General features: G+C 36.9%; 3 protein-coding genes across 5 annotated transcripts; all 3 read right to left on the bottom strand.

Annotated features, from left to right (window-relative positions):
* Positions 1-153: 153 nt before the first annotated feature.
* ccdc124 (coiled-coil domain containing 124) lies at positions 154-4,327 on the bottom strand. Its single transcript, XM_014980534.2, has 5 exons — positions 4,214-4,327; positions 1,933-2,110; positions 993-1,185; positions 812-917; positions 154-719 (listed from the first exon to the last, which is right to left on the bottom strand). Exons 2-5 carry the CDS (start codon positions 2,089-2,091, stop codon positions 515-517), a joined length of 663 nt encoding a protein of 220 aa, XP_014836020.1. The 5' UTR covers positions 2,092-2,110; positions 4,214-4,327; the 3' UTR covers positions 154-514.
* A 780-nt stretch (positions 4,328-5,107) lies between these two features.
* Positions 5,108-12,310, bottom strand: ift38 (intraflagellar transport 38). 3 transcript variants are annotated; one of them, XM_088005045.1, is made up of 13 exons: positions 11,606-12,310; positions 9,782-9,809; positions 9,575-9,686; positions 9,294-9,378; positions 9,026-9,205; positions 8,251-8,346; positions 7,869-7,952; positions 7,634-7,767; positions 7,360-7,501; positions 7,009-7,081; positions 6,808-6,918; positions 6,377-6,426; positions 5,108-5,590 (listed from the first exon to the last, which is right to left on the bottom strand). In XM_088005045.1, exons 2-13 carry the CDS (start codon positions 9,801-9,803, stop codon positions 5,405-5,407), a joined length of 1,275 nt encoding a protein of 424 aa, XP_087861171.1. In that variant the 5' UTR covers positions 9,804-9,809; positions 11,606-12,310; the 3' UTR covers positions 5,108-5,404. The 3 variants fall into 3 exon arrangements, with proteins under 3 accessions (XP_087861171.1, XP_014836018.2, XP_087861170.1); XM_014980532.2 differs by lacking the exon at positions 11,606-12,310 and adding an exon at positions 10,173-10,252; XM_088005044.1 differs by lacking the exon at positions 11,606-12,310 and adding an exon at positions 10,122-10,211.
* A 775-nt stretch (positions 12,311-13,085) lies between these two features.
* slc5a5 (solute carrier family 5 member 5) lies at positions 13,086-21,874 on the bottom strand. Its single transcript, XM_014980528.2, has 16 exons — positions 21,466-21,874; positions 21,018-21,083; positions 20,847-20,898; positions 20,293-20,360; positions 19,871-20,025; positions 19,509-19,649; positions 18,761-18,890; positions 18,332-18,420; positions 17,820-17,932; positions 17,227-17,297; positions 16,724-16,810; positions 15,346-15,548; positions 15,051-15,148; positions 14,559-14,644; positions 14,184-14,276; positions 13,086-14,045 (listed from the first exon to the last, which is right to left on the bottom strand). Exons 1-16 carry the CDS (start codon positions 21,820-21,822, stop codon positions 13,977-13,979), a joined length of 1,878 nt encoding a protein of 625 aa, XP_014836014.2. The 5' UTR covers positions 21,823-21,874; the 3' UTR covers positions 13,086-13,976.
* Between the last annotated feature and the right edge of the window lie 5,035 nt (positions 21,875-26,909).

Genomic DNA, 26,909 nt, shown 5'->3' on the forward strand with positions numbered 1-26,909 from the left:
CAATGGATAGTGTGGCTTATGTAAGCTGGACATAAACCTATACTCATCCTCCATCTTGAAAACAAATGTGACATGACTTGCACTGGTTTCCTATTAGTTTGTGCATCACAAAAAAAAAGACAAGACAAAAAAAAAAAAAAGAAACACAAAATGTTGATGATTCAGCCGTGAACTTTAATAAGTTATTCCCAAAACATCTGGCTCCCCACCTTCCCAGAAGGGCTAAAGAATAAGTAATTTAATTAATGAGATGCTGAGTTGCCTCATTAAAGGCCATGTTCAGAAACATGATAAACAGTTGTTATTTTGGGAGATGAAAAGCAGTTCCTCTTACTACTAAATTAAACAAAAGAGTCAAGTCCTCTGGCACAGGATAAGGTGTAGCCGGGTGATTGCTGATGAAGCATCATTACTGACACTCTTTTTTTTAGTGAAATTATTAGTTTTTCGAATCAAAGTCTCCAATTTGCCTAAGCAAGCAGAGTTTCCAAGCGACACTGTGAAAAAGATGAATTCACTTCGAGTTGTAGGAGGAAAAACGCTGGTTCAGAGGGTTCTCAGGAGATTTGGCCCACTCTTTCTTCAGCTGTTGCTTTAGCTGCGACAACCTCATGTTGGGGTTCTCCATTTTTAGTCGGGGCATGTTTGCTTCCTCAAAGGCAGTAAAAGCAGCTTTCATCCGCCGCTCCGGATGGCGGTCCAGGTCTTCCGGCCCCGTGCTGGGAGACAGCGAAACAACACGAGTCAATGATGACAAACGGCCAACAACCTCTGTAATGACAGCAATGTCAAAATGCCACACGTCTCCTACCTGAGCACAGAGATGGCCTCCTCGATTGTTCGGGCTTCCACACTTCCTTCTTCAGCTATGACTCTGTTAATATTCTCCTCCAGAGGAGTCTCCAGGTGGCTTTTCTCTGTGTGGATGGAAGGGTTTTAATTTTATTTCAACACAAACACATGTGGTCCAGGATCTCTAAACCAAATGCTACCTTTCGGCTTCATCTCCAGCTCTTGCTGCTGCTCATTTTGAAGTATGTCCTGAATTTGAGCACGAGTCACTTTTCCACCAGCTGCTGCCTCCCTCTGTGCTCTCCCTTTAATCCTGGCGTTCTCCTCGTCCAGGAGCCGCTGGTTTTCCTTTTTCCTCTCAAGAAGCTCCAACCGCTTCTTCTCCTTGTCGTCCTGGAGGAAGAGAGAAAGTGTTTCCACTTATTTTATCAACGCAACAAACCAGAGCTTCCTTATTAAATGTTTGCAAAAGTGAAATGGTTATCCTTAAAATATTTCCTATAATACAATACTACTGAGCGTCATTTGCTTATATATGGTTTGTTGCGCAAGTATTCATACACGATGCGCCATCTCACATTTTGTCATAATACTAACCACAAATCCCAGGTCGTTTTGTTAGAATTCGACTGGGTAGACCAACACAGTGAAATGCATAACGGTGAAGTAGAATGAAGTAGACAGATGGTTTTCAACATTTTTAACAAATTAAGATATGATAAGTGGTAGTCTGCATTGGAATTAAATGTTCCTGAGCCAAAACCATGAGGACCCATCGTCCCAAGCAAACACAGCTGCAAGTCTCTCTCAGCTTTGATTCTGTGCTTCTGAAGTCTGGGAATCCCCCAGTGATATAAAACTGGTGTCTATATACCCATCAACTCCCGGTGGCTTCCCTCTTCCTGCCTCTACCGTGTTTTATAATGGAGGTTGTGTCTTCAGGTTGTTAACACTTCAGATTTGGCAAGTTAACATTTTCTGCAACCGTCATTTTGCATACTATATAAACAAATAAAAAGGGGAACAAAAGGCAGAAAAGAGAAAACGCAATAGTCAAAGAGCTGATTTGAATAACAAAAGACGATAGATGCGTCCCGTGATGAATTTAGGTGTAAACTATGATTTGACATCTCTGCTTACCTTCCTCTGCTCTTTTTTAAGTACGTGTTTGTCTGTTTCTTGCCAGAGAGCGTCTTCTTCTTCCTTCTTCTTACGGGCGTCTGCCACTGCCTTGGCCTCAGCCTTGCGGGCTTTGGCAGTGGCCGCCTTGGAGTTCTCACCCTGGAACTTCTTTGGCATCCTATCAGCTGCTTTTTAGCTGAAAGACAGGGAGAGGTGAGATAACGTGAAATAAGAGAGATAGGGGAAGCTTTCATTAAAACACTCTACATGTAGTGAACTTCCTTTTTCAAAGTTATTTAGACTAAAAACATGGAAGATGTAAATGGAATATTATGTCAACAACTGAAGAGATGTAGGTGAAATTCGACAGCAAATTTAAATTTTGCAAGGATTCAGATAGAGTTTAACATAATGTCAGCCCACACTACGCAGCTCTTCTGGTAGGGCTCCCCACAAGGTTTATGGGCATATTTATGAGGATGTTTAAACGGTTCTTTCAAAAGAGCATTTGTGAGGTCAGACACTGGTTGGAAGATCTAGCTTGCAGTCTTCATCCTAATTCATCCTAAAGGTGTTTTGTGAGGTATCAGCCTGTGCCCTAGTGTGCAGTAATGTTTAACAAACTTTTCCAGAAAGCAACTTTTCACTTGACAAGGTTCAGTCAGGGAAGAGCTGTTGTTCTAGCGACAGCCAAACCTAGGCGACGTATCCACTGAATTGATTTGTAACTTCAGAAAACACGTCTCCACTGATCCACTTGATGATAGCCTGCGCTGCAAGTGTTTCCAGCCCTTATATGTAAAATGTGCTTTTAGGAGTAGTTTAACTAAACCATACTACTTTTACTTGAGTAATATTATTATGAAGTGTCATTACTCTTATTTGAGTAAAACATATGGATACTCTACCCACTGGGAGCAACTTCGCTGAATGACAAACAGAAATATTTTAGCCAGCATGCATGAGACGCAGTCATACAGTTTGCATTAGTGTGAATCCTCGTTTTTGTACACAAGCTCCATTTGTTATTTTCTTTCTGCTTAGCCTGTTGTATCATTTGTAAATTAAGAAGATAAAGTGAACAGGATACATTGTCACTGGAAGTACCTTTACCCTCTAACATACATACAACCTCCTGTATGAATTATGGTAGTTTAATACATTTTACACAGAAAAAAATAAAAAGAGAAAACTTGGCTGAATTACTTTGTAAAATACCAGAACATCCACCGAGTCTTATATTTTTCATTGTCTGGTAATTTCATTTATACACATTTCATCAAATGTTATGTTTAGTTACTCAGAATATTTTAGCAAATACTTTTTAAACCTTACTTGAGTAATTTCTTGGATGACTACTTCTTGCTTTTGCTTGAGTAAACATAAGTTGACGTAGTTCTACTCGAGTATAATTTTGGGGTGCTCTACCTCTGGTTAGAATACTGCTAATAACTGATTGGAATATTAAGTTGAGTAGCTTTCTTGATACAAACTATTGCACAGGTGCACCTTGTGACAGTGAGAGTGACCCATTGTTTGAGAAATGTTTATAAAAGCTCTGTGGCCATGGAAATGATTGGAAGAACTTAATTCAATTATTTGATTGAGGGAGTCAATATACATAGCTAATGAAACTACTCATCACAATTTAAAAACGACACTCAAACCACTGTTACATCTCGGTTTGTGACATTGCAGTTTAAATTTTAAAAACTACATAACGTAAATGTGGTTTAGATGACTGTACAAAAATCCATTTGTGGGTGATGCAACGCCTGAGGGAACAATGATGGCACATTCCAGCATCAACAAAGAATGGCTGTCAACCTTATGTAAAGGATAACTGTAAACAATCTCCATGTTAATTTATGCGCCACAGCTTCTATTAAACGAGATCTACGGTAGTTTACGACCGAAAAACTGCATCAATCTAGTTTTTCCCCCCTCACAAACTTAAGACCAAAAATAACGTCCAATTAATCTGATACAAATTATTTTTGTTACATCTCAAGCATGAGTAGTTTGTAAAGCTCACTTAACAAATAGACTGGTTAACAAACAGACAAGCCGATGGGTTACAAACTCATAAATTAAAGCTCAAATATTCTATAAAAAAAAAATGTCAGCATTGTGTTTGTCAGGAGGAGCGACCTAGCATCAGTTAGCCGCTGTTACCCTGATAAAACAGGCTTGTTAACTTATCAAGGAGCTCACAGCTCTCTCAGCTACTTCACTATGTTGTAACTAAACGAACAGTCGTCACACCACTTAGTTGTTCAATTACAAGTCGTTTTCATACCAGGATGAGAGGAAAACCAAGTCCTAGGTAAAAGACAGTTTTCTGTTTCGAAGAGGCATCCGCCACCGCCTCCTAGCGCAGCGCGCATAATGATTGCGTCATGGATGCCTTAATTTCACAAAACACAACATTGATGTCGATTTTATTTTACTTATTGACTTATTATATATATTCTATGTTTACTTATGTATTTTACGTTTTTATTAACTTCATACGTTTCTTTTTTTTTTTTTTCTTTTTTTTTTTTTTACCGCAAGATAACTTGGTCGTTATGGTTATTTTTGATAAATGTCATCTATAATGAGCCAAAAACAAAACAAAACACACGAAGATACTACAATCCGTTTAGCTTTTCATATTTAAATACATAAAATAATAGACTTAGGTTTTTTTTCGATCCAAGAAACCAGACTAAAATTATTCAAAATATCATCAACAACAATAATAAAAAATTTAAAACATTAAACCTTACACGCATTTTGTTACTGGCTGATTCTCACAAACAGAGGTGAATAGTAAAAGCTAATTTTCCTTAAGTAACTTTTTGAAAATTACTTTTGAAGCTTGCATGACCATTTGTGCTTTCTCAAAAAGTTGAAAGGCACTCCTACTACTAATTGTATAAGTACATATTTAGTTTCAATTGTATAAATCCTCTATTTTTATTTTTTACCCACCATACCAGGTAAAAACAACTACAAAGCCACAACGAAAACTAGACTATGTTAATTTTTTTGGGAAAATATTCTTAAGTTACATCTGTTTGAATCCACCAATTAAAAAACCTAGAAAACATTTTTCAGATAAATTATTATTCAAACTTTCTCTCTTTTCTTACTAAGTACTGCTGAGTGTATCCTATTACACATTCCTTTGAAATGATTTACCGAGAGCTCAAATTAGAATTTGTTTAATAGTCACAAATATTTTCCCTTAGAAAGTACAGCATACAATAAAAAAAACTGCCAAAATATGTCCAAACTGCCACATAGATAACTTATTTATAAAACTGTCATATTTGGAAAAGAACAAAAATTAAAACAGATGTTTTAATTTTATTTTTGTCAGCAGAATATATAAATATCAAAGAACAGATGATATATCTGCAAATAAAAATGATAGTGGAGCTTTCCAAGAAGTGAGTTCAGCTCGGACATAAAAAAGTGCACAGCTCATGATTGTGTCCCCAACTCAAAAGTCATCATCACTTTCTTCCGGGAGTGCCGGTCTCACTCCTCCCCTAGGAGGTCGATTACTCTTCGACAACAGGACCTGCAAGGTGTCATCCTCCTCCCTCCTCTCTTCTTCTTCACCTTCCTCGTCTTCATCTTCGTCTTCCTCATTATCCTCATCTGCATCAATCTCACTGTCATCACTCTGGAACAGGAAGCAAGCAGCAATAACAACATCAACAAGTGAAAGGTTGAAGTCTACCTACGATAGGACTGTTGGATGATATAACTATATTTTTCCAGGAAAATTAGATTACTAGACACACACAAACACACACTGTGGAAACTTAAAATAAAAAAAACAACAAAAAAAAACATGTTTTTATTCTAACTAAACACATAACCTTGGCAAGGTTTTACTCCTATATCACAAAAAACTTTGAAAAAAAAAAGCATCTGTTGCATTTGAAGGAAAAATACATTCTTACCCCAGACATTAGAACTACTATTAAAAATATCAGCACAATTCCTTAAAACATAATATAAACCATTTTTGACAACACTTTTTTTAACATTAGGGTCAAATAGGAAATTTGCAAATGGATGTTTCCTTCTAATACATAAGGGGGACTTGAGGGTTAACTGAATCCTTTTCTGAACAAACCTTTCCTTTCCGCTGTTTTTTGGATTCAGGGACTGACCTTCTGGAGACTGCTAAAAGCCCCTTTAAAATCCAAGTGACAATGACAAGAAAATAGCAAAAGGAAACAGACTGATGAAACAGCAAATGAAGAGATACGCCGGAAACCAAAGAAGGTGGTAAATCTGGTCAGAGTTTATAACAGAACAATCTTTAAATGAAGGTTAACGGGAAAATCATTCACACTGAGCCCTGCTGACAGAGCTTGGCGGCAAACAGGACGTAATGTAGCCTGGTTTCAGAAACATTGTGTAAAAAGAGTATCAGTGTGAAGATAAGAACATCACTTACCTCTTCACTGTCATCACCCTGCATGTTGCCAATGAACCGTGCTCCTCTTCCTTCACAGAAAGGAAAAAGCACAAGCAATTATGAATTTTTAGGACAGAAAGAGTTTTCTGAAAACCATGTTTAATAAAAAATAGAATTTTAGGTGGACCTGTAAAATCAAAATAACTCAATAAATATAATTTAAATATGTAAGAGGCTAGAGGGGACAACTGGAAGTTCCTCTTTTCTTCTTGATGACGGAGAATAAAATAAATATAGGAATGCTGTGCATAACGGTATCAAAAAATCCAAATGAAAAACTATCAAAGTATTTTTAAATAAACTGGTTATCATGGGATGAGACGAATGATAATTAAAAATATTAATTTTGTCTAATTCGTAAAGGCACTAGTTTTTCTTATCACTATCTTGGCTGCAGTCCAGCTGCATACCTGCCATGGGGGCATTTCTTGAGGGCTGTGGCTTAGATGGACGAGATTCTTCAAGGTCACTATCTGACCCTTCGTCCTCTGGAACATCCAAATCAGAATCAGAGTCTTTCACTGTCGAGCACAAAGGCAAAAATGTTTAGACGGAGAAAAAAAAAAAGGTTGTGTTTTAATTCTGCTTGGTTTGGTTCTTGTTTAACTCACATGAGCCCTTCATCAGATCTCTCTCCTCCTCCCTTAGTTTGTGTTGCATTATCCTCAGGCAGTTTTCAGCTTCCTAATGCGTAAGCAAGAAACCCCGTTTTAGATGAAGAGCCAGTTGAACATTTTTAAACTTGGAAACAAGACTCAAGTATTTAATGTAAAACTTAATATGGTTAATCTATAAGTTCCAGACAATGTTGTAGCAAAAATATCCAAGGAATTAATGAGAAAAACAGAAACACAGGCAGGCAGAAAGATGCAAATACTGCATCACATATAATATATCTTTAAAGGGAGGGATTATCAATAGGATTAAGCATTCTACATAGCATATCTATTCCATCCACGCACCTCAAACCTATCCTGCTCCAGCCTGTGGTACTCATCCAGTTGTGACTCCAGGTAGGTGAGGTTTCTGAATTTCTCCACAAAGACTTCATATTGCTTCTGCAGCTCTTCTTCTATCTTTTCATATTCATCCATGAATGCTGGCCTGAAAAATCCAAACATAATTTGAGAAATGTTTCAATGGGTTTTGTTTCAAGACTTATTCCAAATGGAAATTTCGATCTTTTACATTTAAGATGGTTAAATGTAAAAAAAATAATAAAAAATTAGAATTGACCTGACACTCTGTAAAGTCTGCAGCCTCTTCTGATGCCTCTCTAGATCCTGCTTCTTCTTCTCTATCTTGGCGTCCAGACTGGTCTCGTCTGAGACGACATTACTAAGCATCTCTTTGATCTTTTCGACAATTTCCTGGTAACAAAGGCAATATGGCACGATCACAGCTTAAAGTATTTAAGCGAATGAAGATGAAAACCAATGGGATTAAAAAGATAAACACTCAGAATACTCACCAGAGTTTCTTTGATTGCAGCTCTCAGTGCCTTTTCTGTCTCATTGATCTCAAGAGGTCGAGCAATGGCAGCAGTTCTCATTTCCTGCGAGCACCAAAAAAGTGAAGACGAAATAAAAGCATTAATGATGGTCATTCATGTATCAAACTGCTTTAAATCTCTTTTTGCAGGATTGCAGAAAGAGATTTAACATTACGTCGACTTCAGAGCATCGAAGCTACTCGCAACATTTCACTCATATTTGCGTTTAAAGAAGCTTGAGAATAACATATCCATAATGCAGGTAAAATCTCTTCACCGATACTAAACTCGAAATAGTCAAGCTTTATTTTATTTTTTTTACCAATATGCTAATATGAAACAACAACCAACTTTGCCTCACCCTGAGCTCTGCCTCTTTCCCCAGTAAATCATACAGAGATGCTCCTCTGGATGTGATTTCAGATGCCAGCTGACGAGCTGCTTTGAGCTCAGAGATCTGCAGAAAAGACATGGAGAGATCAGCTGACTCACATTTGACTCTTTCTTCTTTAACAAAGGCATTAAAGACCTAAATTATTTCAGGGAAAAGAAAACATGAGAAAAGTAGAGACACTGTAGACAATGTGCAAAAAAATAACAACAACAAAAAAAAGTGTGCAGGCTTGGCAAATAGGTATGTGTCAAATTGATGTTCAGGAGAATACTGCAACCAAAGAACTAAATCAATTTAAAGAAAAGGTATATTTACACTATTATCAGATACAGCATTTCCTATTTCCTGCTGTTTAAATTGTTTAAAATCTCTGACACTGAAACACAACCAGTACGACAAAAAATCAACTCCATGAGTCATTAAAAGTATTGTAAAATCCTTGAGAATGTTGGGTGAAGTTCTTGTGAGTTCTTACAATAAATGTTAACGAACTACATTTTCAACTCTTTTCAAAGAATCGTTGCATTTGGATGGGCTTATATAGACAGAACGCTGTTTACCAATTAGATAGACAAAGTTATTTTGACTGCACATTACATTAACTGTCTTATTAACTATCTAAAGCACTCTTATATGTCTATGTTTTTTTTCTTTTCTTTACTCTTCTTAAAACTGACATATATTTAATTAAGTTAGTGAACTATCAGCAACACATAAAATTTGAATGATAATTGCACCTCACCCTAGAGCCAAGATCAAACTTGAACTTGTTGCTATCTTCCTCCACTGCATCCTCCAAAGCCATCTGCTTGGTTTTCATGGCATTGTACAGCACCGATGTGATCTTCAGCATCTCTTTCACTGCATAGCCGTCAGCCTGGTAGAGATGCTTGGTGTTTAGCTTGATGTGAGCCTTGGTTGCCTGCAACCGGGTCAGACAATGATTAAAACAGAGTGGATTTTAGTTAACTACAGTTAAGGACATATTATCTGTCCAAATAGTATTTCACCATGAATTGAACCACTGCCTTAATGAAGAATATTCTGTCTGACTCTGTGTCCACATCAGTGGGAATATCAACGTGAGGCTCGTATCTACAATAAAAGAGACAAGAACATGAGAACCAATGACTATTTTAGAACAGCTCTTTAATTTGTTAATCAGGATTAGAAGAAATATTTCGACTGGAAGGTACAATGACGGATGTGAAAATACCACATGAAGGCGAAGAACTATCTGAGCAGAAGTGTTATTACATGAAGCATTTCGATTTTAAAAGCTGAAACATACCTCCTTACAAGCCATATTAGGATTTCTGCTACTAGGGTGAAGTTTGGTGTTACGAAATTTTCCATAGATATGAGGCGAGGGTAGCCCAAGGCCCTCATCATTTCTGTGAAGTCTGCCAAATCACAAACATATTCAGTTCTATTCTAACATCTGCAGCAAAATAATGATTGGTAGATAAAAGGTGGAGAAATACAAGGTTTCACTTACTTTTTAAATCTCTGAAGGACATGTTGACCTGAAAGAAAGGAAAAACGAAAGAAAGAAAAAAAATACTTGTTTTCATAATAATTTATCAGAATTATTGTTTCCTTATTTATAATCCTGTGAATGTTATTCTTAGCAAGCAACGTTTCACACTTGTTCTAAGTAGTAGAAGAAACGAAAGCATAAATAAATATCTACAGTTTATAGATTTAATTTCACAGCTGTGTTAGCTAAGCCTGTATAGCTACTCATTAGCTCGAAGTTAGCTGAAAGCTAATGATCTGCGTCGCTTTGAGTGGCTAAAGAGATGTTAATCTATAATATTGCATCTTTTACAACTCACTTCGCATAAATTACATATGTCCTAGGGCGTTTACAGACATCATTTTGTTACCTGGTACCGTTACAAAGACGATTCCGTGGTCTATGCTATAAATGGTCGCTATGGAAACACATTCTGTTCTACGGAAAGTCAAAGCAGTCAAATGTTCGAAGCGAAAATTGAGAATAGGTCACACCGCTGAGAAACGGAAGTTTAAAAATAGTTTATTTTAACCAATAAGTTTGTTTCTAACTTATTGGAAGTTAGAAACAAACCAAAGAACTGTGGTAGTTTGTTTGAACTGTGGAACCGAAGGTTCCTTTTAAAAATGTGTTACATTTTGAGGTAACATAGACATACCTCAAAATGTTACAAAACATGTGAAATATGGACTTTCTAATGTGTAAACAGCAATATTGATTGGTGTTCATCAGATATTATCAGACCAAATGATGCGATCACAGAAATCTCCTTATATCGCCATTTTACTTACAAGTAACATCTTTCAACACAGAGATATGGTGTTATGGTGTCCAGTAAACTCCTAAATAAAACAAAAACTGAATATTTTTTGCCTGCTTCCTTGTCAGACTGGCTCCATTTTAGTGATTTTTTTAATTCTTAAAATCAGACAGTGACACTGAACCAAAAATGCAGTTATGTTCCTTTTGGAGGCCAATTTTATTTTTCTATAAGGCTAGATTAGTTAATAATTTTAAAACATATTTTTAAACTAACTCTGACTATATTTGTATGGTGCAAATTTGCTTGATAATCTAAAACATTTACTATGACCAAACAACAGCACAAGATCATTTTAAGGGTCAAGTATTTTTTGTTAAATCCCATGGCTGTGGGAACCTGTTTCTGCCCCTGTGATGGAGAAACGTATTATTTTGACTAAGCTATATTATAATAAAGAATATTTTATTGTTTTGAGAGCTAGGTCAAAAGTATGAGATAGCCATTATGAGATCCATGTCCTTTTGTTTTCAAATACTGGCAGAAACAAGCTTCTATACAGGATGCTTCTAAAAAATACTTCCAAATATAAAAAAAATGCAACAAAAAAAACTGCATTTGTTTTGTTTACTTATACAAAAGTACAAGTTAGAGTTTCTAATATGAGAATGGGGCTTGTAATTATTGCAATCAGGTAGAAACAGTGGAGAATGTCTTGTTAGAATGTGATAAATACTCAGAGGAACGTCAGCTTTTAAAGTCATTACTAAGCAGAAAGAATATAGGACTCTCTATGATCAATCTATTGGGTAATAAATCAAAATATGTTACAAATCTCTTATTTAGGTTTTTAAATAACATTGGGTTAATGAGTCGTATTTAGGATATGTGTAAGTATGTGTGTGTATGCCAGTGCATGCTCATGCATTCATACATGTATTTAATGAGTGTGGAATTTGCACATCGTACACATCATTGAGGTGTGTCCCGGTGGGACGTGCCCGGAACACCCCACCAGGGAGGCGTCCAGGAGGCATCCTTACCAGATGCCCGAGCCAAGTTGGATGCCAGCTGCCAATAGAAATCAAAAGAAGAGTTTCTAATTTTGTAAAGCTGGAGTACTGTTGCAATCCACTAGACGGCGATACCTGCCAATTCTCCTTCCGACCAGTCCATTGGAACTATGGGCTGTTCAACTGACGCAGAGCATGATGGAGCAAACTGGTGAGCCCCCTCACAACAATAACATCCCGGCAGGTAATGAACCGCCTGCCTGCGGCCTTCACAGCAAACGACTCAAAGAACTGGAAAATGCCGCCCTGCAGACCAGCTTGATATCACAAATGGAGACAGAATCCGGGGCGGACGCCGGGAGCTGGACGGAGCAGGAGTCCGGGCAAGGTGAGCAGCCGAACGGGTTGCCCTTGAGCCAGCAGCGCTCGGCGCCTTTGCAGCTCGGCGTGGACACGGAGGCGGAAGGAGTGGAGCCGGGGACAAACGTGGCCAAGCAGCGGGTGGAAGAAGAAAGGACGCTGACGGACCATTTAAACAAACGACTCCTTTCTTCGTTTCTGGAAAAACTTAACGAAAGGGACCTGGCGCTCCCTGGCGTGCAGCGCCTGGACTGTGCTGTAGCCGAAGAGGATTCGAACAGGGCCGCGGATGATTGGTGAGGCGCCTCGGCCTGACGATCCGCAGCAGCACGGAGATGGTTGGAGGATCCAGGACCAACGTGCACGGAAGCACAATCTTCACAACATTAAAGACTGACGTACTAGTTTGATTTATGAAAGCTTACATACAGCAAGAGTGTTTGGGGATATTATGTTTTGTCTGAATGCTTGAATTATAAAAAAAAAAAAAAATGCAATAAAAGAACACCATGTGAAATGAACCGCCTTTGTACTTGGTGTACTCATTGTGTATCTGGCAGCCATGATGGTTTCAGCTGCTTTACTTAACATCACGTGTACTATGAAGAAAACTAACATGTCAGCTCTTTCATAAATAGTTTATATTTCCTTCACATACATTGATGGTTACATTTAAAAATACTGTAGAAACGGGAAACCTATTTTGAAGTATATTCATGTTTACTAAAATTGATGTAAAATGCAGAAAAAAGTTGAATAAAAGTCATTTTAAAATTTTAGAAGTTATTAAAAAGATCCCAATTGCTCTATACAGGACGAGAAACCTCAGATCACTTAAAAGTTTTTTCTAGCATATGGATAAAATTAAGTAGTTGTAAATTGTATTTTTATTTAAGATGTCACAAGCACAGGTGGATAAGTGGTTTCAAGGTATGGATTGTTTTAGAAAAGTTTAAAACTAAGTTTTACATTTAACCACATTTATTTTAGATTCTCAAGGAACCTGGGAACTTGATTTAAATTTATTAAATAGTGACAAAGTGGTATAAATTTTAAGTCCTTGAAACGTTTAACATTATTGTATGATTAAATACAATGTTCTAACTTTTTAGGATGAGTTAAACTGTAAATTCAAGTGCTAACACATTCCTTATTTTGTTACTTTTATTAACCCCATCATTTTAAAAGTAACACAAAAACCATCACAAACAATTTCCAGTGTCCAGACAATAATTAACACAAGATAATCCTGCTTTGATTAAGTGTAAGAAACCTATGGATGGATTTTGAGAATAAAGCAGAGGCTTCTGTACAATGCAGCACTTTTCCAAGTAGCATAAACTTAACAAAATAGAAAATTGTTTAGGCTGACAACTCTATTGGAAATTGTAATATAATTTAAAAATAAGAGGAAGAAAACATAACAGTATTTTTAAAAAATCAACATTTTTAAAAATGGTAACTTCATACAAAATAAACATGTAGTAGTCATTCAAGTCTTTGTGTGTTTGTTATATTAATTTTACAGTTCACTTTTCATATATGTTTTGAAAAGTAACCCAAACTGTTTTCAATAAAGATGTGTCAACTGATCTTTTGTATATGACCATGCTGACTCATCATTTACATTTGACCCACTTTGCTTCCAATAATAAAAAAACAGAAATAAACAAAGGCCAGATAACAGAGCATGAAATAAGGAAACCATCACTAAATTACGGCAAATGTACACACAGATTTAAACCGTTGTTTCTGCTTCCCATCATTCTTGTGTTGACACATTGCAGGTGCACATCTTTCCCGAAACAGTACATACCAGAAGGAAATGAAAGTCTTTCATCACATTTTACTGTACTGGATACTATATATATATGACTCTTTGGAAGACCAATGACTCTGAATGTGTGTCAGGATTTTGAAACTTCAAATGATAAGATAAAAAAACAACTTTACTGCTACTACAGAGGAAATTCCACTATTCGCTATGAGTAATTCGGAGGTTAATACCATTTAAAAACTACATCCTCTTTTTTTTACCCATTTACAGCACATCGTCTCTGGGTAGGCTCTTCAAAGGAACCACCAGTCGGTTGTCTATTAATTTGTCCTCCTGAAAAACAGATTGGAACAATAAAAAAAAACTTTGAAATACTTGACTCATTATAATATTCTGACTTTTTTTTTTTTTTTAAAGACGAACAGTTCCAACAACTCTACACCAGTTTTGGCATACATTTGGTTTCTTTACCTGGTTATTTCCTATGTGAACCGCAGATATCTGTTGTGTATTCCTGCATGCATTCTGAACGAAGCAGGGGAACATCCTGGATATCACATCGGTCTTAAGACAAAAAATATAACAGAGATACTGTCAATGAATGCTTTTAAAAGACATTTGTCATATATGGAAAGCATGTCTGAGATCTATAAAAGCTGCTGAAATGTCTAAATTAAGTCAAGTTTAAATTCACATACATATTTAGCAGTAAAAAAATGTCAAACTAGACTTTTCAGCTTGGAGAGGGACATAAATAGATATAAATGGTTACATAAATTATCAGGGAATAATTTATGGCACTTCCATTCATTAGACAATTATTTCTGTTTAAAAAAAAAGTATTACTCTGCTTTCTGACGAGATCTCCATCTCCTTTTTATTCAGGTCCCACCATAACAACCCCTCTTTAATTTGACTCCTCTTTGTTGGCCCTGTGTGCAATAGAAACATGAGAGTTTGTTCATGTATGCATAAAACTTAAAGGAAAAGAAAAAGTCATTATTTTTTAGTAGCTCTGTGTTAAAGCCCTTAACTTAACATTTTGGACTGATATGAGCTACATCTTCTTGTAAATATTCACACCCATTATGTTTCACATTTTGTCACCTCACAACTATAACTATAATCTTGTAGCTGTGACAACATCTACAACATATAAACATATAAAACTCTTTCAAAATACACAGATGTTGTCTGGTTGTAACATTACCCAGATATTTTCAAGGGATGTGAATATGTTTGCAATAAAATGTAAATCGGAAAGATTTGGTTCAATGTGTCAGAATGACCCTGTAGTTTTCACAACATTGACTTACGTAACACTCATTATCTCTTTACCTGTTGCATAGCTCACTATCATTCCCACCAGTATGACTGAACTGGTGGCCATGGCTCCAAAATAGAGGTAAGACATGGAGTAGAAGTTGAGGAGGCCACTGTTTTTAGAAAAAAAAAACAAAAGCAACAACAAAAGAGCTAAGACATTTTATATTTTTTCATCTTAATCTCTCTGCACAGTCTGTGTACAGCAGTCATAAACCATTCGTGTGAGTAGTTAAGCTAAGATTAAAAGAAAAGTTTCATGTTTAATGATTAGAAATAGATCAACATCTGAAAAGCTGTGTCTACTAACCCTTGGTGTTTAGGATGAAGTGGGGTCAAGATGGAAACCTCATCCAGGTTAGAGCTGTTGTATCTTGTGCCATTAGCAAAGCTGCAGCCGTCTGTGAAGCTGGGCAGGACACCCATGGTCTCCTCACTGGGTGGGTGAAGAGTTGAACCCACAGCCAGCCACAGAGAGACACAGAATCCCGCCAATATCCCCGAGTACGCGCCCTGCAATAAAGGATAAAATACCCTAATAATCGGCTGCAGTATTATTGAATACCAACAGTGTCTAAAAATGAATTTGTTCCTTTCAGCCCATCAGCATGCTCTGTTTTTTTTTCTTTTTTGCATAAAAGAAAACCCAATAAACCCCTGAAGGCCTGATTTCAAAAAGGCGTTGGACTGTACTTCAGCAGCAAACAGAAGAACAAGCACTCGAGAATGCAGCTATCATAAAAGATAATGCTTCTTTCAACAGATACAAAAATAAAACAAAGGAAACAGGAAGTCAGTCCATCTTCCTGTTAATATGACTACATACAGCTTCTGAGATCAATGTGCACGAGGTCATGTCTGAAAATTATTACCTTTACTCTGATTGTACATCATAAAAAAGGAAATTTCCATTCCACAGTCGGGTTAATGAACAAGAAAACCTTCTTTGTGGGATAGATAGCGGCAAAGACAAATTATGACATTTACAACACTTTAGTGTTTGCTTTAAAACACAGACAAATGCAATTGAAAATCTTTCTAGTCAAACAGTTTGCTGCACACATAACATAGGGATTCTGGGGTCCGGTTGAGACTTCAAACCATGTTTGAAATTTTAATAGTCAGTAGTTTGCTGTTTGCATTAGGTTTTTTTTTGTTTTTTAAAAAGTTTGAGTTAAAAAGCGTCACCTCTCTTCACGTCACACCTTCACAGTTTACATTTCCAGCTTCCCTCCAGTAATAGGACCAAACAGGTCTCCAACCAGTACCAATTAAATGATATGTTTTATTTTTACCCTGTACATACATTGATACCTATTTAATCTAAGCCTCTGCCTTCAAAAAAAATTTTTTCATGGAATTTTATATTTACCCACTAGTTGGCAGCAGAGTTAATGTTCAAGTGGTAGCAGAAGAAGTAGTAGCTGATTTAAACAACAACAACAACAACAAATAATAATAATAATAATAATAATAATAATAATAATAATAATAATAATAATAATAATAATAATAATAACAACTTTAAATGTGTTTTTTGATTATTTTGATTAAATGCACCTTCTATTTGCTTTTGCCCTTCTTCTGCTTGACTTAACTAGTGGTAGCAATTGTATTTTTACTACCACCAAGGTCAGAGTTTGTATTTTGTAAATCATAAGTTTTAAAGGCGGTTGGCAAACACTCACCAGCCTGTTTGTTCCTGGGACAAACATTCCCAAAATGAATACGCCCAGAACTGGACCACTGACCACACCCATGACAGTGAACGAACCCTGAGGAAAGAAGACAAGCAACATTCTGGGTTCAAAACAAAACAAATTAAAATCCAGGAGTGAAGATGAAAGTAAATGATTGAAACTTATTTCAAATCAGACAATAATACAACCGATTGGTTGGATGCAAGCTCACTCACAGCAGTTTTATTTATTTACTTAATTCATCCATTCTGTGGGAGCTTTTTTGCCAAGGGTCAATGGGCTTATCAGGTCAGTTCTTACCCTAGGATAACCTATAGGTTACCCTATAGGGTAAGAACTGTATGCACACATACACGCTGTGCTCCAGCGTGTATGTGTGCAAACTGGAGCACACATACACGAAGAGAAGATATAAACTGTGCACAGGAAGTCAGGGTTCGAACCCAGGAGCTTCTTGTTGTGAGGCATTCAAATATTTCTGTATAATATACCTGAAGAACCCCCCAGTCCAGGAAGGAGGAGAGAGCTGCTACAGTGATACATCCAGCTCCATACAGGAACGCTTTAAGAAAGAGAAGGAGAAATGTTTACTCTTCTAGACTTGCAGCTTAGATATGTCTGATCAAGTTCAACCTGAAAGGTCAACTTGAACTCATCAAGGAGTTTGAAATAAAATATTTGTTTTTTAATACTTTCTGTGTTAATTACAGAGTTGATATCAGTAGAAGGTTGTACTTTCCTGGAAAAGATGTTTTGTTCCTGGTGGCATGACAGATGATTGTCATATCTATGATTACTTTGAATCTTTTATGAATGGGATTTATTTGTTTGAATACTTTTATACACTTGCACATAAACTGGTAGATATTGCTTTGTAAAAAAACCCCTCATGATTACATTTGTTTTGATTTGGCACCAATAAACTAAATTAATTTAGCATTAGATTTCCAGCAGCTTGATGCCAGTATTAAGATTTTAGACCTGTCTTTGGCTTCTAAGACTTTTCAACCAGCCTTTTCACTAATTTTAAGAAGTGGTGCTGAAATCAAAATCCTTTTCCCTTGCTTAGTAAGAATCAACCTACACAGTCCTTTGGAAACCAGGACCAGTTTCTTCTGTTCCATCTTGAGCAGATGAGGCCTCAGTATATCCTCCATCGTCACCGCAGCCATGGCGTTGATACTCGTGGAGGCAGTGCTGTTAAAAAACAACGCCAATCATTTCACTTCTGGATGTCATAAGAGTTTAAAAAAAATAATGTATGTATGTGTGTAATAATGGGTGTCAGAGCAGCAGTAGGAAGAGGACTTAAATAAAATTATATTTTAATAAATAAGACTAAGCTGAGGCAATGTTATTTTTTCTGTAAAAATACAAAGGCCTTCAGCTTTTCTTACATGATTGGATTATGCACAATGTTTCATAAAGAGGTTACATCCACCCATGTCAAACCATAATATCTGATACATTAAAAGAAACCATGCAAGGAACCACTCAAAAGTTGCAATTGTAATCTATGGTCTCAAGTTAAAAAAAACTTCAGTGTATTCAGAGAGCATCTGGCAGCAGAACTGAGAAAAAACTGATTTTGAATACCTGAGAGTCCCACTGTATGCACAGGCAAGGAAAAGACCTGGGAATCCTGGATGATTACTGAATATGTCCAACACGAAGTATGGCATGTACTTTATTAGAACAGAACAGGAAAAGTAGAATAGACTGTTAGTGTGTAACTTTGGACAGAAGCAATTCATACGTTGTATAGGAAACCATGATCACCCCTAAAATTATTTACAGTCGGGAAATAAACCTATTCATGGTATCATTAGCTAGAAACCGAGAGTACAAGAAAACAGAACTAACTTCAAGCTTATTGTTTTGCATTACAAAACATGGTGGGATAAGACAAACAACAACATACTTAAATAGTACCAGAAATTGAATTAACTTTGGTTGAAACACTGCGTCACTTTTGAGTTATTGTAAGGCAAATTCATCTGCCTTTGCCCAGAGTCATCAGCATACCAGATCAGGTGCAGAAATCCTCCCAGATTTCAGCGGGTCGCAGAGGTTGTAATAAGCAAACATGACGATACCGCAGGTTGCTGCGCTGCTCACAATGAGGCACAGACCGATCTGATTTACAAATAGAGCCCTGGAAAAAAAAAAAAAAAGTGTTCTTTATTACAATTAATCCTGTAAATGTGTGGGATTCTAAGCAGTCAAGTGAGGCAAATATGGGGAAAGAAATGTCAGTTATGTGTGTCATATCTATTATTGAATGATAAGGTGCAAGCAGATTAACTAAAACAAGTTAAACAACAAAGGCATGACAGGAAATCTAGAAAACTCATAAATTCAAAAACATAGAGCCATGTGGCAAAAGAGCGCAAAGACAAATACATAACATTGTCCAATAATGGTTGTTATTATTTTGTGGTGCTGTGTATGAGATTTATTCTTTTTTTTTTTCAACATTTTACATGTAAAACAATATTTTTTGGGGAACTGAGATTTCCTCGGACACTTGAGTAACTTCCATTCATCTCTGGAATCTGCATAACATGTTCCATGCTTTTGTACTGTTAACAAGATAAATTACAACTAACTAGTCCAACTATGATGGACTAGCAACCTGTCCAGGCAGTTCTATGCCTCTTGCTTATTAATTAGCCATTAGTTATAGGCTCCAGCGTCCTCATGATCCAGGCAGGACTAGGAATCAATCAACAATGGATAGAGGAACATGTGAGTAATTTATAAAAACACTCACAACTGGGCTGCTTTCTCTGATCGGCAGGAAATGTAGCGCTGAACTTGTGCTTGGTTTACCCCGTACATGGACAACCAAACCATGGAGCCCCCAACACTGAGGCTCCAGAAGGTGTAACGTTTCCGTGGATCGACATCAAAACTGTGGAGGAACATCAAGAACAGAATAAAGCACAACTAGAAACCTAAAACTAAATACATTTTGTGTTGAATATAGGTTGAGGTATTAATAAGAGATGGAATGTTATTTCTAATCAGTGACTTTAATCTTTGTCATCTGTAATAATCACTGTTATTTTAAAATGATCAAATTGCAGACTGGACCTCGAAATGGACACAGATCAATACAAAAAAGGCTTTTACTCATTGAAATTAAGGCGTGATCCATTGCTGGCAATCTCCAGTACTCGTGCAGGACCGCCAACCAGAATTGTCCCTTGGATGAAAATTGCCACGAAGCCTGATAACATGACAACAATCTGGAAGACGTCGGTCCAGATAACAGCCCTCATGCCGCCCTGCACACAAACATTAGAGGAGAAAGACAGAGTGAGAAACCTGGAATGATGTCAGACACGGTTCTGCGAATGCAGGGCGAGAACATGCTCCCCTCAGAAAAATCCCAGGCCAGGATTTGAACCCTGGATCTTCTTGCTACAAGGCAGCATTGCTAACAACTGCTCCACTGCACTGCCCAGTGGAAGAACATTAAATATAAGAAAGGTTGCAATAAAACCTGTTTGCATAAATATTTACGCCCTTTGAGAATACCTTATTGTTCTTACCAGTGTGGTGTACATGGTGCAAATGAACCCCGTGGAAAAGAGAGACACCCAGATATTGAGTCCAGCAGCTGCAAAATCAAATGGGTTTGATCATTAATATCAAAGGTTTATTTATTTAAGCAACTTATCACTTTATAAATTTAACTATTGTAGTATAGTTGCTACTTTTTCAAAAACATAAAAAACAACAGCAACAAAATAAATTAAACTGGTATTGAAATGAAATAAAAGATGGAAATATGTTTAGCTGTAATAACAGTCTTAGTACATTTAATATTTAAAATACATTTTATGACAAAAAATAAATTGTAGTGTTTTATGCTACATTAAAAGTTTTATTTATAAGCAAATATTCACAAGAATTTCTCTTATTGTGAAATTAATGGTTTAAAACTTAAAACTTCACTGCAACAAGTTTCTGGTTGAAAAAAATATATATATATATACTAATGTCAAGATCCATTGAAAAAAAAACTAAAACTATGAAATTTCTAAATGAATCAGTGAGAACGTTCCCTCTTTTCTTCCACGCAAAGCAAATTTCACTCTCGTACCTTGATTTAAGATCAAGGCTGGTGCATAGATGACAATCCCAGTGTAAAGCAGCTGAGAAAAGAGAAACACATTACAAGCAAATCTTTGAAGGCAAGTGAATCTGAGCATTCTCGGATAGAATGTGTAACATTCTGCTCAGGAGCATTGAAATGTGAGAGTGCTGCCCCTACCGTTGCAAGAATAAACTGGACGCTTCCCAGCAGCTGCATCCCTCTGCCAAACCTCATCTTTAGATACTGTGACGGGCAGATGGTTGGAGTCAGAACATCACAGGGTAACACACATCCTCCATCTTTCCTCGCCTCACATATTAAGTTGTGTTGATGAGCAACAGGGAATTTAATCAGCTGGACTTTAATCAGAGATATCGTAGCCCTATATCTTTACTGTAATTTAATACTTTTTAAAACTGGAAAATCAGGATATACATTGGAGCCGTTTGAAATAAGAACACAAAATAGACTATTATTTGGTTCATAGTCACAAGGAAAAAAAAACATACAAAATGTTAATCCACTTGTGTAACATTCAGTTCTTGTTACTCTGGCCAACCTTACAGCACATTCCTGTTCACTTTATGAAATGACTAGTGCAAAGAAAGTGGAGGCTCATTGTGACCTGGTTGGTGCTGGTGATGCCCAGTCGAAAGAAAACTGGCAGGAACAGGTAAGCTGTCAGCAGGGAGTTGATGCTTTGTCCGAGGCACATGTAGAGGAATTTGAAGCCATAGCGAAATCCCTCTGAGGGAACACCCAGGACCTGGACAGCTGACATGAAGCTGGCACAGAGCGACAGACCAACAGGCACAGCCGGCATGCTCCGACCTCCGGTGAAGAAGGCCTCTGCAGTCGCATCCCTTCGTTGCTTTTTCAGAGCCTGAAAAAGCCCAATCGCCATGGAAACTGACAACATAGCAGCAAAGACGGCGTAGTCAGCCAGAGCAAACCCTGGATTACTGTCAACGTTTTCCTCCATTGCTGAATTTGGATCTTTCTGTCTTTAAGTCTCTTCTGAATCCAGATGTTTAGCTGATCTGTCAGAGGAAGCCACACAAAAACAGAAGCATGTCAGTAAGTTGTGTTGATGGCAGTGTTGTGGTACTCGAAGTTGGTCTTGGTCTTAAGACCGGTCTTAAGACCATTTTCTGATGGTCTCGGTCTCGTCTCGGACTCGACCGCATTTGGTCTCGGTCTTGTCTCGGTCTCGGGCTCTGAGGACTCGGCATTTTATTTCAAGACCAGTCAAGACCGCAACTGTGAAAATATCACTAAACGTACAACATACTGTCCAGTTTATTTGTTAACATCTTTGTTTTCAGTGGATGCAAAACGCACAGATTAAAATCCAAGCAACTAAGTGTTTCTGTTACTCCCCCTTCCCCTCCTCACCTTTTACTCTCCCTCCTCCTCCCCTCCCCACCTTTCACTCGCACGCGGCGCTCCAGGACATGCGCAGTGGTTTTCTCTCAGCGGCAGAAAATGTTTGTCTAATCGTCAGTAATATAATAGTGCTGCATAAATAGTAAGAAATCCGATGGCCACAGCTAACTCAGCAGCGCTTTGCTTTCACAGACGGTGGAGACAACGTCTAACTTTTTTCGTCACTTAGAAAAGTAGCTCAAAGAAGGTAAGATCCGTTAACGTGATGTTAGCAAAGCTAGCTGTATAGACACATAAGCATTGTGATGAAAAATGTTATCACTCACTGTGCTGAATTATTGTGCGGAGGTGTAGACTGACTTGTCGCATATATGGGACAACGCTATGTCCAAAAGTCTGCAATATAGTGAGGTGACATTCAGAAACAGTCGATTCTTCTCCACGGCTCTTTACTTATTAGATAGGACTGGAGTATCACTCACTGAGAGCCGTTGTTCTATCAGATAGCCATACGCTGTCAGGTTAGCATACATGCATTAAGCATTAAGAAGTCCGACCGTCAGAGGAGTTGTCAGTTCACCATACACAGCAAGTTATGATGAACATAAGTCATTAAATTGTTTTCAATGATAACTATATAGATATACATGTGTTGTCATGGTTTCAAAGTGTATTTAAAGCAGGTCTGGCTGCAGCTGGAGTCAGCTACAACACACGCCCGTGTAAAACTCACTTAACCGCTAAGTCAGGATGCCATACAACTGTTAATAACAAAGTGTATGACGATCTACGTCATGATTCTATGTTGTTGATTAAATGAAATCTTATGGTAATGACGTGTATGACAGATATAGCCGGTGTTCTATCACATAGCCATACGCTGTCAGAATAGCATACATGCAGTGAGTACCATGCCAGCACATGCGCCTTAAGAAGTCCGACCGTCAGCGTAGTTGTCAGTATACGCAACAAGTTATGACGAAAATAAGTAATTAAATTGTTTATAATATGACATAATGTGATAACTAGATGGATATAAATGCGTTGTCGTGGTTTCAAAGTGTGTTTAAAGCAGGTCTGGCTGCAGCTGGATGCCATTCAACTGTTAATAACTGTTAATAATGATCTACGTCATAATTCTATGTTGCTGATTAAATAAAATCATATGGTAATGACAGCGTATGCATGTCTGAGCTAAGCGTACGACTATCTGACAACGTATGAAAGAACACCGTGAGTTCGTGTTAAGCGTATGACGATCTGACCTGACAGAACACCCGTTCTTTGTTCTAGTAATGCTCTTTGTACACTGCATCATTATTTTATTTAATTATGTACGTTAATATTTAAATTAACAAATAACTAAAACACAAGAACGAAAGAGCACGCAGAGCATGCACATTGCTCTTTGATTGTTTTTGTTCAAGTGGCAGCAGTAATGTCTACCATGGTGTCAGACTACCTGGCTTCATGTACTGGGATAGAGAGTGAAAACAGTCACGGTGAGCGTCTTCTGTTTGGTCACTTCTTGCTTGTTGCTCCTTGGTCAGTGTTCATGGTTGAGCGTTATTTACCCTCAGGGCATTGCCTCAATTGCTATGTTTAATGGTGGTGGTTTCTTATATGAGCAATATGGGCAAATGCCCAGGGCGTTATATTTTTAGGGATGGCACGAGACCATCACACTTTTTAGCACAGAAATGGAATATTTAATATTGGTAAAATATATTAAGTATTTAATATCTCGGTGTTTTTATGGGAATATGGATCTTTCAGATTATTTTGAGAAGCAATTTCGATCATATTTTACATTTTATTGTGTCATGTAGCGCAGGCCGCTGGTCTTGGTCTTGACTCGGTCTCGACTCCCCTCGGTCTTGGTCTTGACTTGGTCTCGGACCCCAAAAGTCTTGGTCTTGTCTCGGTCTCGATACACTCTGGTCTTGGTCTTGTCTTGGTCTCGGGTTAGGTGGTCTTGAACACAACACTGGTTGATGGATTAGGATCACATGCTGAACAAATCTGTTCACTTGACCTAAAATTTGCCTCCAATCTGATAAGTAGGTAGTTACTGCAAGTTAGTGCTAGTTATGTTCGCCTATCCCAATATGACCAAATAAATGGTCATATAGCTATTTTCTGGGGAGTGGTATATAAAGTATATATTTTTAAAAAGTGTAAAAATTAAACTACAAGTGTTATTGGTGCCTCACAGCAATAAAGACCTGGGACTGAATTTCAGCTGTGTCTTTGTTTGAGTTTGGATGGTTTCCATGTGCATGTATGGATTATCTTCAGTTACTTTTGCTTCCTTCCACTATCTAAAAATCTGCAAACTAGGTTATCTGGTCACTTCAGTTTGCCTTTAGATGTGACTGGTTAATGAGCCACCTGCTGACCACTGGAAATAGATGCCAACATCTGTGGGGCCCTGAAAGGATTTAATCCAAATGTAACTTATTTAGAATATGGATTACTCACTTCAACACACTAGTTGTCTTGACATGCACTTGAGTCTTGAGTTTAGACAATTTATCACAAGGTTATAGTTACAAATCCAATAAGAAACTGATTAAGGCGTTTAACATCCTAATGTGCAAGAAAAGGGAGAAATCCTAAGGTAATTTATGATAAGCAGAACAAAAAAAAAAAACAAAAAAAAAAAAAAAAAAACTCCTATGCCAAAAAGATTAAGAAGAGTGGTAAATAGAAAAGTTAGAAACAAAAATACCTGATTTCAAATAAAAAAAAAGTATGGAAAATTTTACATCTACAATTGTATGTAGCTTTTTGCTTTTTAAAATAAGAGTGGTGACTCTTCTAAAACTCACCACATCATCAGAAAATGCTCCTGCTCCAATGTTAAAAAATAGAAGCAAAAAATAATACTTAACATCTTTTAAAATTCACATTCAGATTGACTTTGTCTATAAATGTGTTTCTAGTTGCAAATTTCAGAAAGAAAAAGATGCAGCATACATATATAAATACTGCAGTTTAAACACTAATGCCACTATTTTATTTATTCAGAAAGCAAAGCATCGTCAAACATCTTTACCATCTGAAAACCAATGTCAAAGTTGCTTTTACTCACACTCTAGGCATAAAATACATGTTTTGATCAACTACAAATTAGGTGGCTATTTCCATTGTAACTGCTTCTAAAAGAGAAAAGCTCCATTTTATGAAATAACACAATAAAGCACATTTAAGACTCACCCTATGTCAGTTCAGTCCAGTCTGTGAAGTAAGAATGTGCTGACAGCCAACTTCACTCCTCAGCAGCTGGAAGATATCCGTGCACCTTCTCTGACACACTTGTGTTTGTGAGTAATGCCTCAGCACATCTTGAGACCTTCCTTAAAGGAAGGCACTCAGAGGAAAGGGTCAATAAAAGTTTGAAGGTTTACAGTGTGCAACCAAACAGAAATATATATGCATGCTGATAAAGGAATAAGTGGGACATGAGCTGGAGAGAGGGAATAATTAATCTATTTTAAATACTTATGGAACAGCATAAATATCCGTTAGAATGTTGCAAACAGAAAACATTAAGGTAAAAAGGAGGGATTTGTGGAGATTTGGGTATAACTTTAGTGTATTCTAGATTTATTCCACGGACCATGACCTCCCAGCAAACATGTAAAATAGATAAATATTTGCCAAACCAATAAATTTGTGAATCCTAAAATATTCAACAAAACTTCAAACTATAAATATATATATACATATATATATATATATATAGCCTATATATATATATATATATATATATATATATATATATACCTTCCTTTTGAAGAGATGGTCTCTAACAAAATAAACAATAATAAATCCACTATCTTATCTTCTTTATAATACTGATTACTGGAATTTGATCTATACATACATACAGTAAATGATCATTAACTCCCCATCAGAAAACTTGTTGTATGTCAATAGCTCTCTCTCACATTGATTATTTTCATTCAATCGTAAAAGAGCAATAAAGTCATTCTGTTCAAAAGTCCCTAATATTAATGGCGAGTACAAGGAATGCTTTTCAGTTACAAGAGACCGTGTTTGTGTCCATAGATGTATAATACAGTTAAAGGAAAAAAGAGCTGGTTCTAATAAAAGAAATGACCATTTTAACAGAGACTTACAAAAAAAATGGTAAATGATGAGGAAACTGAAAATGACAACAGCAGCTGCAGATGTGTGATTGACTTTTTAGGCAGACCTTTGAAGACACTCTTGTAGTAATCATTTCAACTAAAGATTAACTCATGGATGACTTCCTTTAGCTTTTGCTGGGACTTTAATTCCAGCAAGAGCTAAGGATATGTGAAAGTCATTTACTGAAAGGCTTCCGACACATCCTTACCTGAAGTGACACTAATTGCTGTAAAAGAGCATCTTTTTAGATGACTTCCTTGTGTACCTGTAAATTGTTTCTATTGTGGTTACAAGCACTGGTTTTATTGTACACAAAACTCTGTAAGAAGCTTAAACTCAAAGTAGAGTTCAACTTAAGTTTATACAGTGTAATAAAACTCTCTATGTTGGTTCAGATGCTTTATTCATCACAAGCTTTAAACATTTGACCGTAAACTCTTGGCTATCTTTATCTTTTACAGCAAATCTTGACCTACATACTACATGTAATAAGATCTGATTAGTATGACACTGCTACACAAAAGT

The sequence above is a fragment of the Poecilia mexicana genome, unplaced genomic scaffold, assembly GCF_051168715.1.
Source record: "Poecilia mexicana isolate PSO_F unplaced genomic scaffold, ASM5116871v1 scaffold_4, whole genome shotgun sequence".
Taxonomy (NCBI): domain Eukaryota; kingdom Metazoa; phylum Chordata; class Actinopteri; order Cyprinodontiformes; family Poeciliidae; genus Poecilia; species Poecilia mexicana.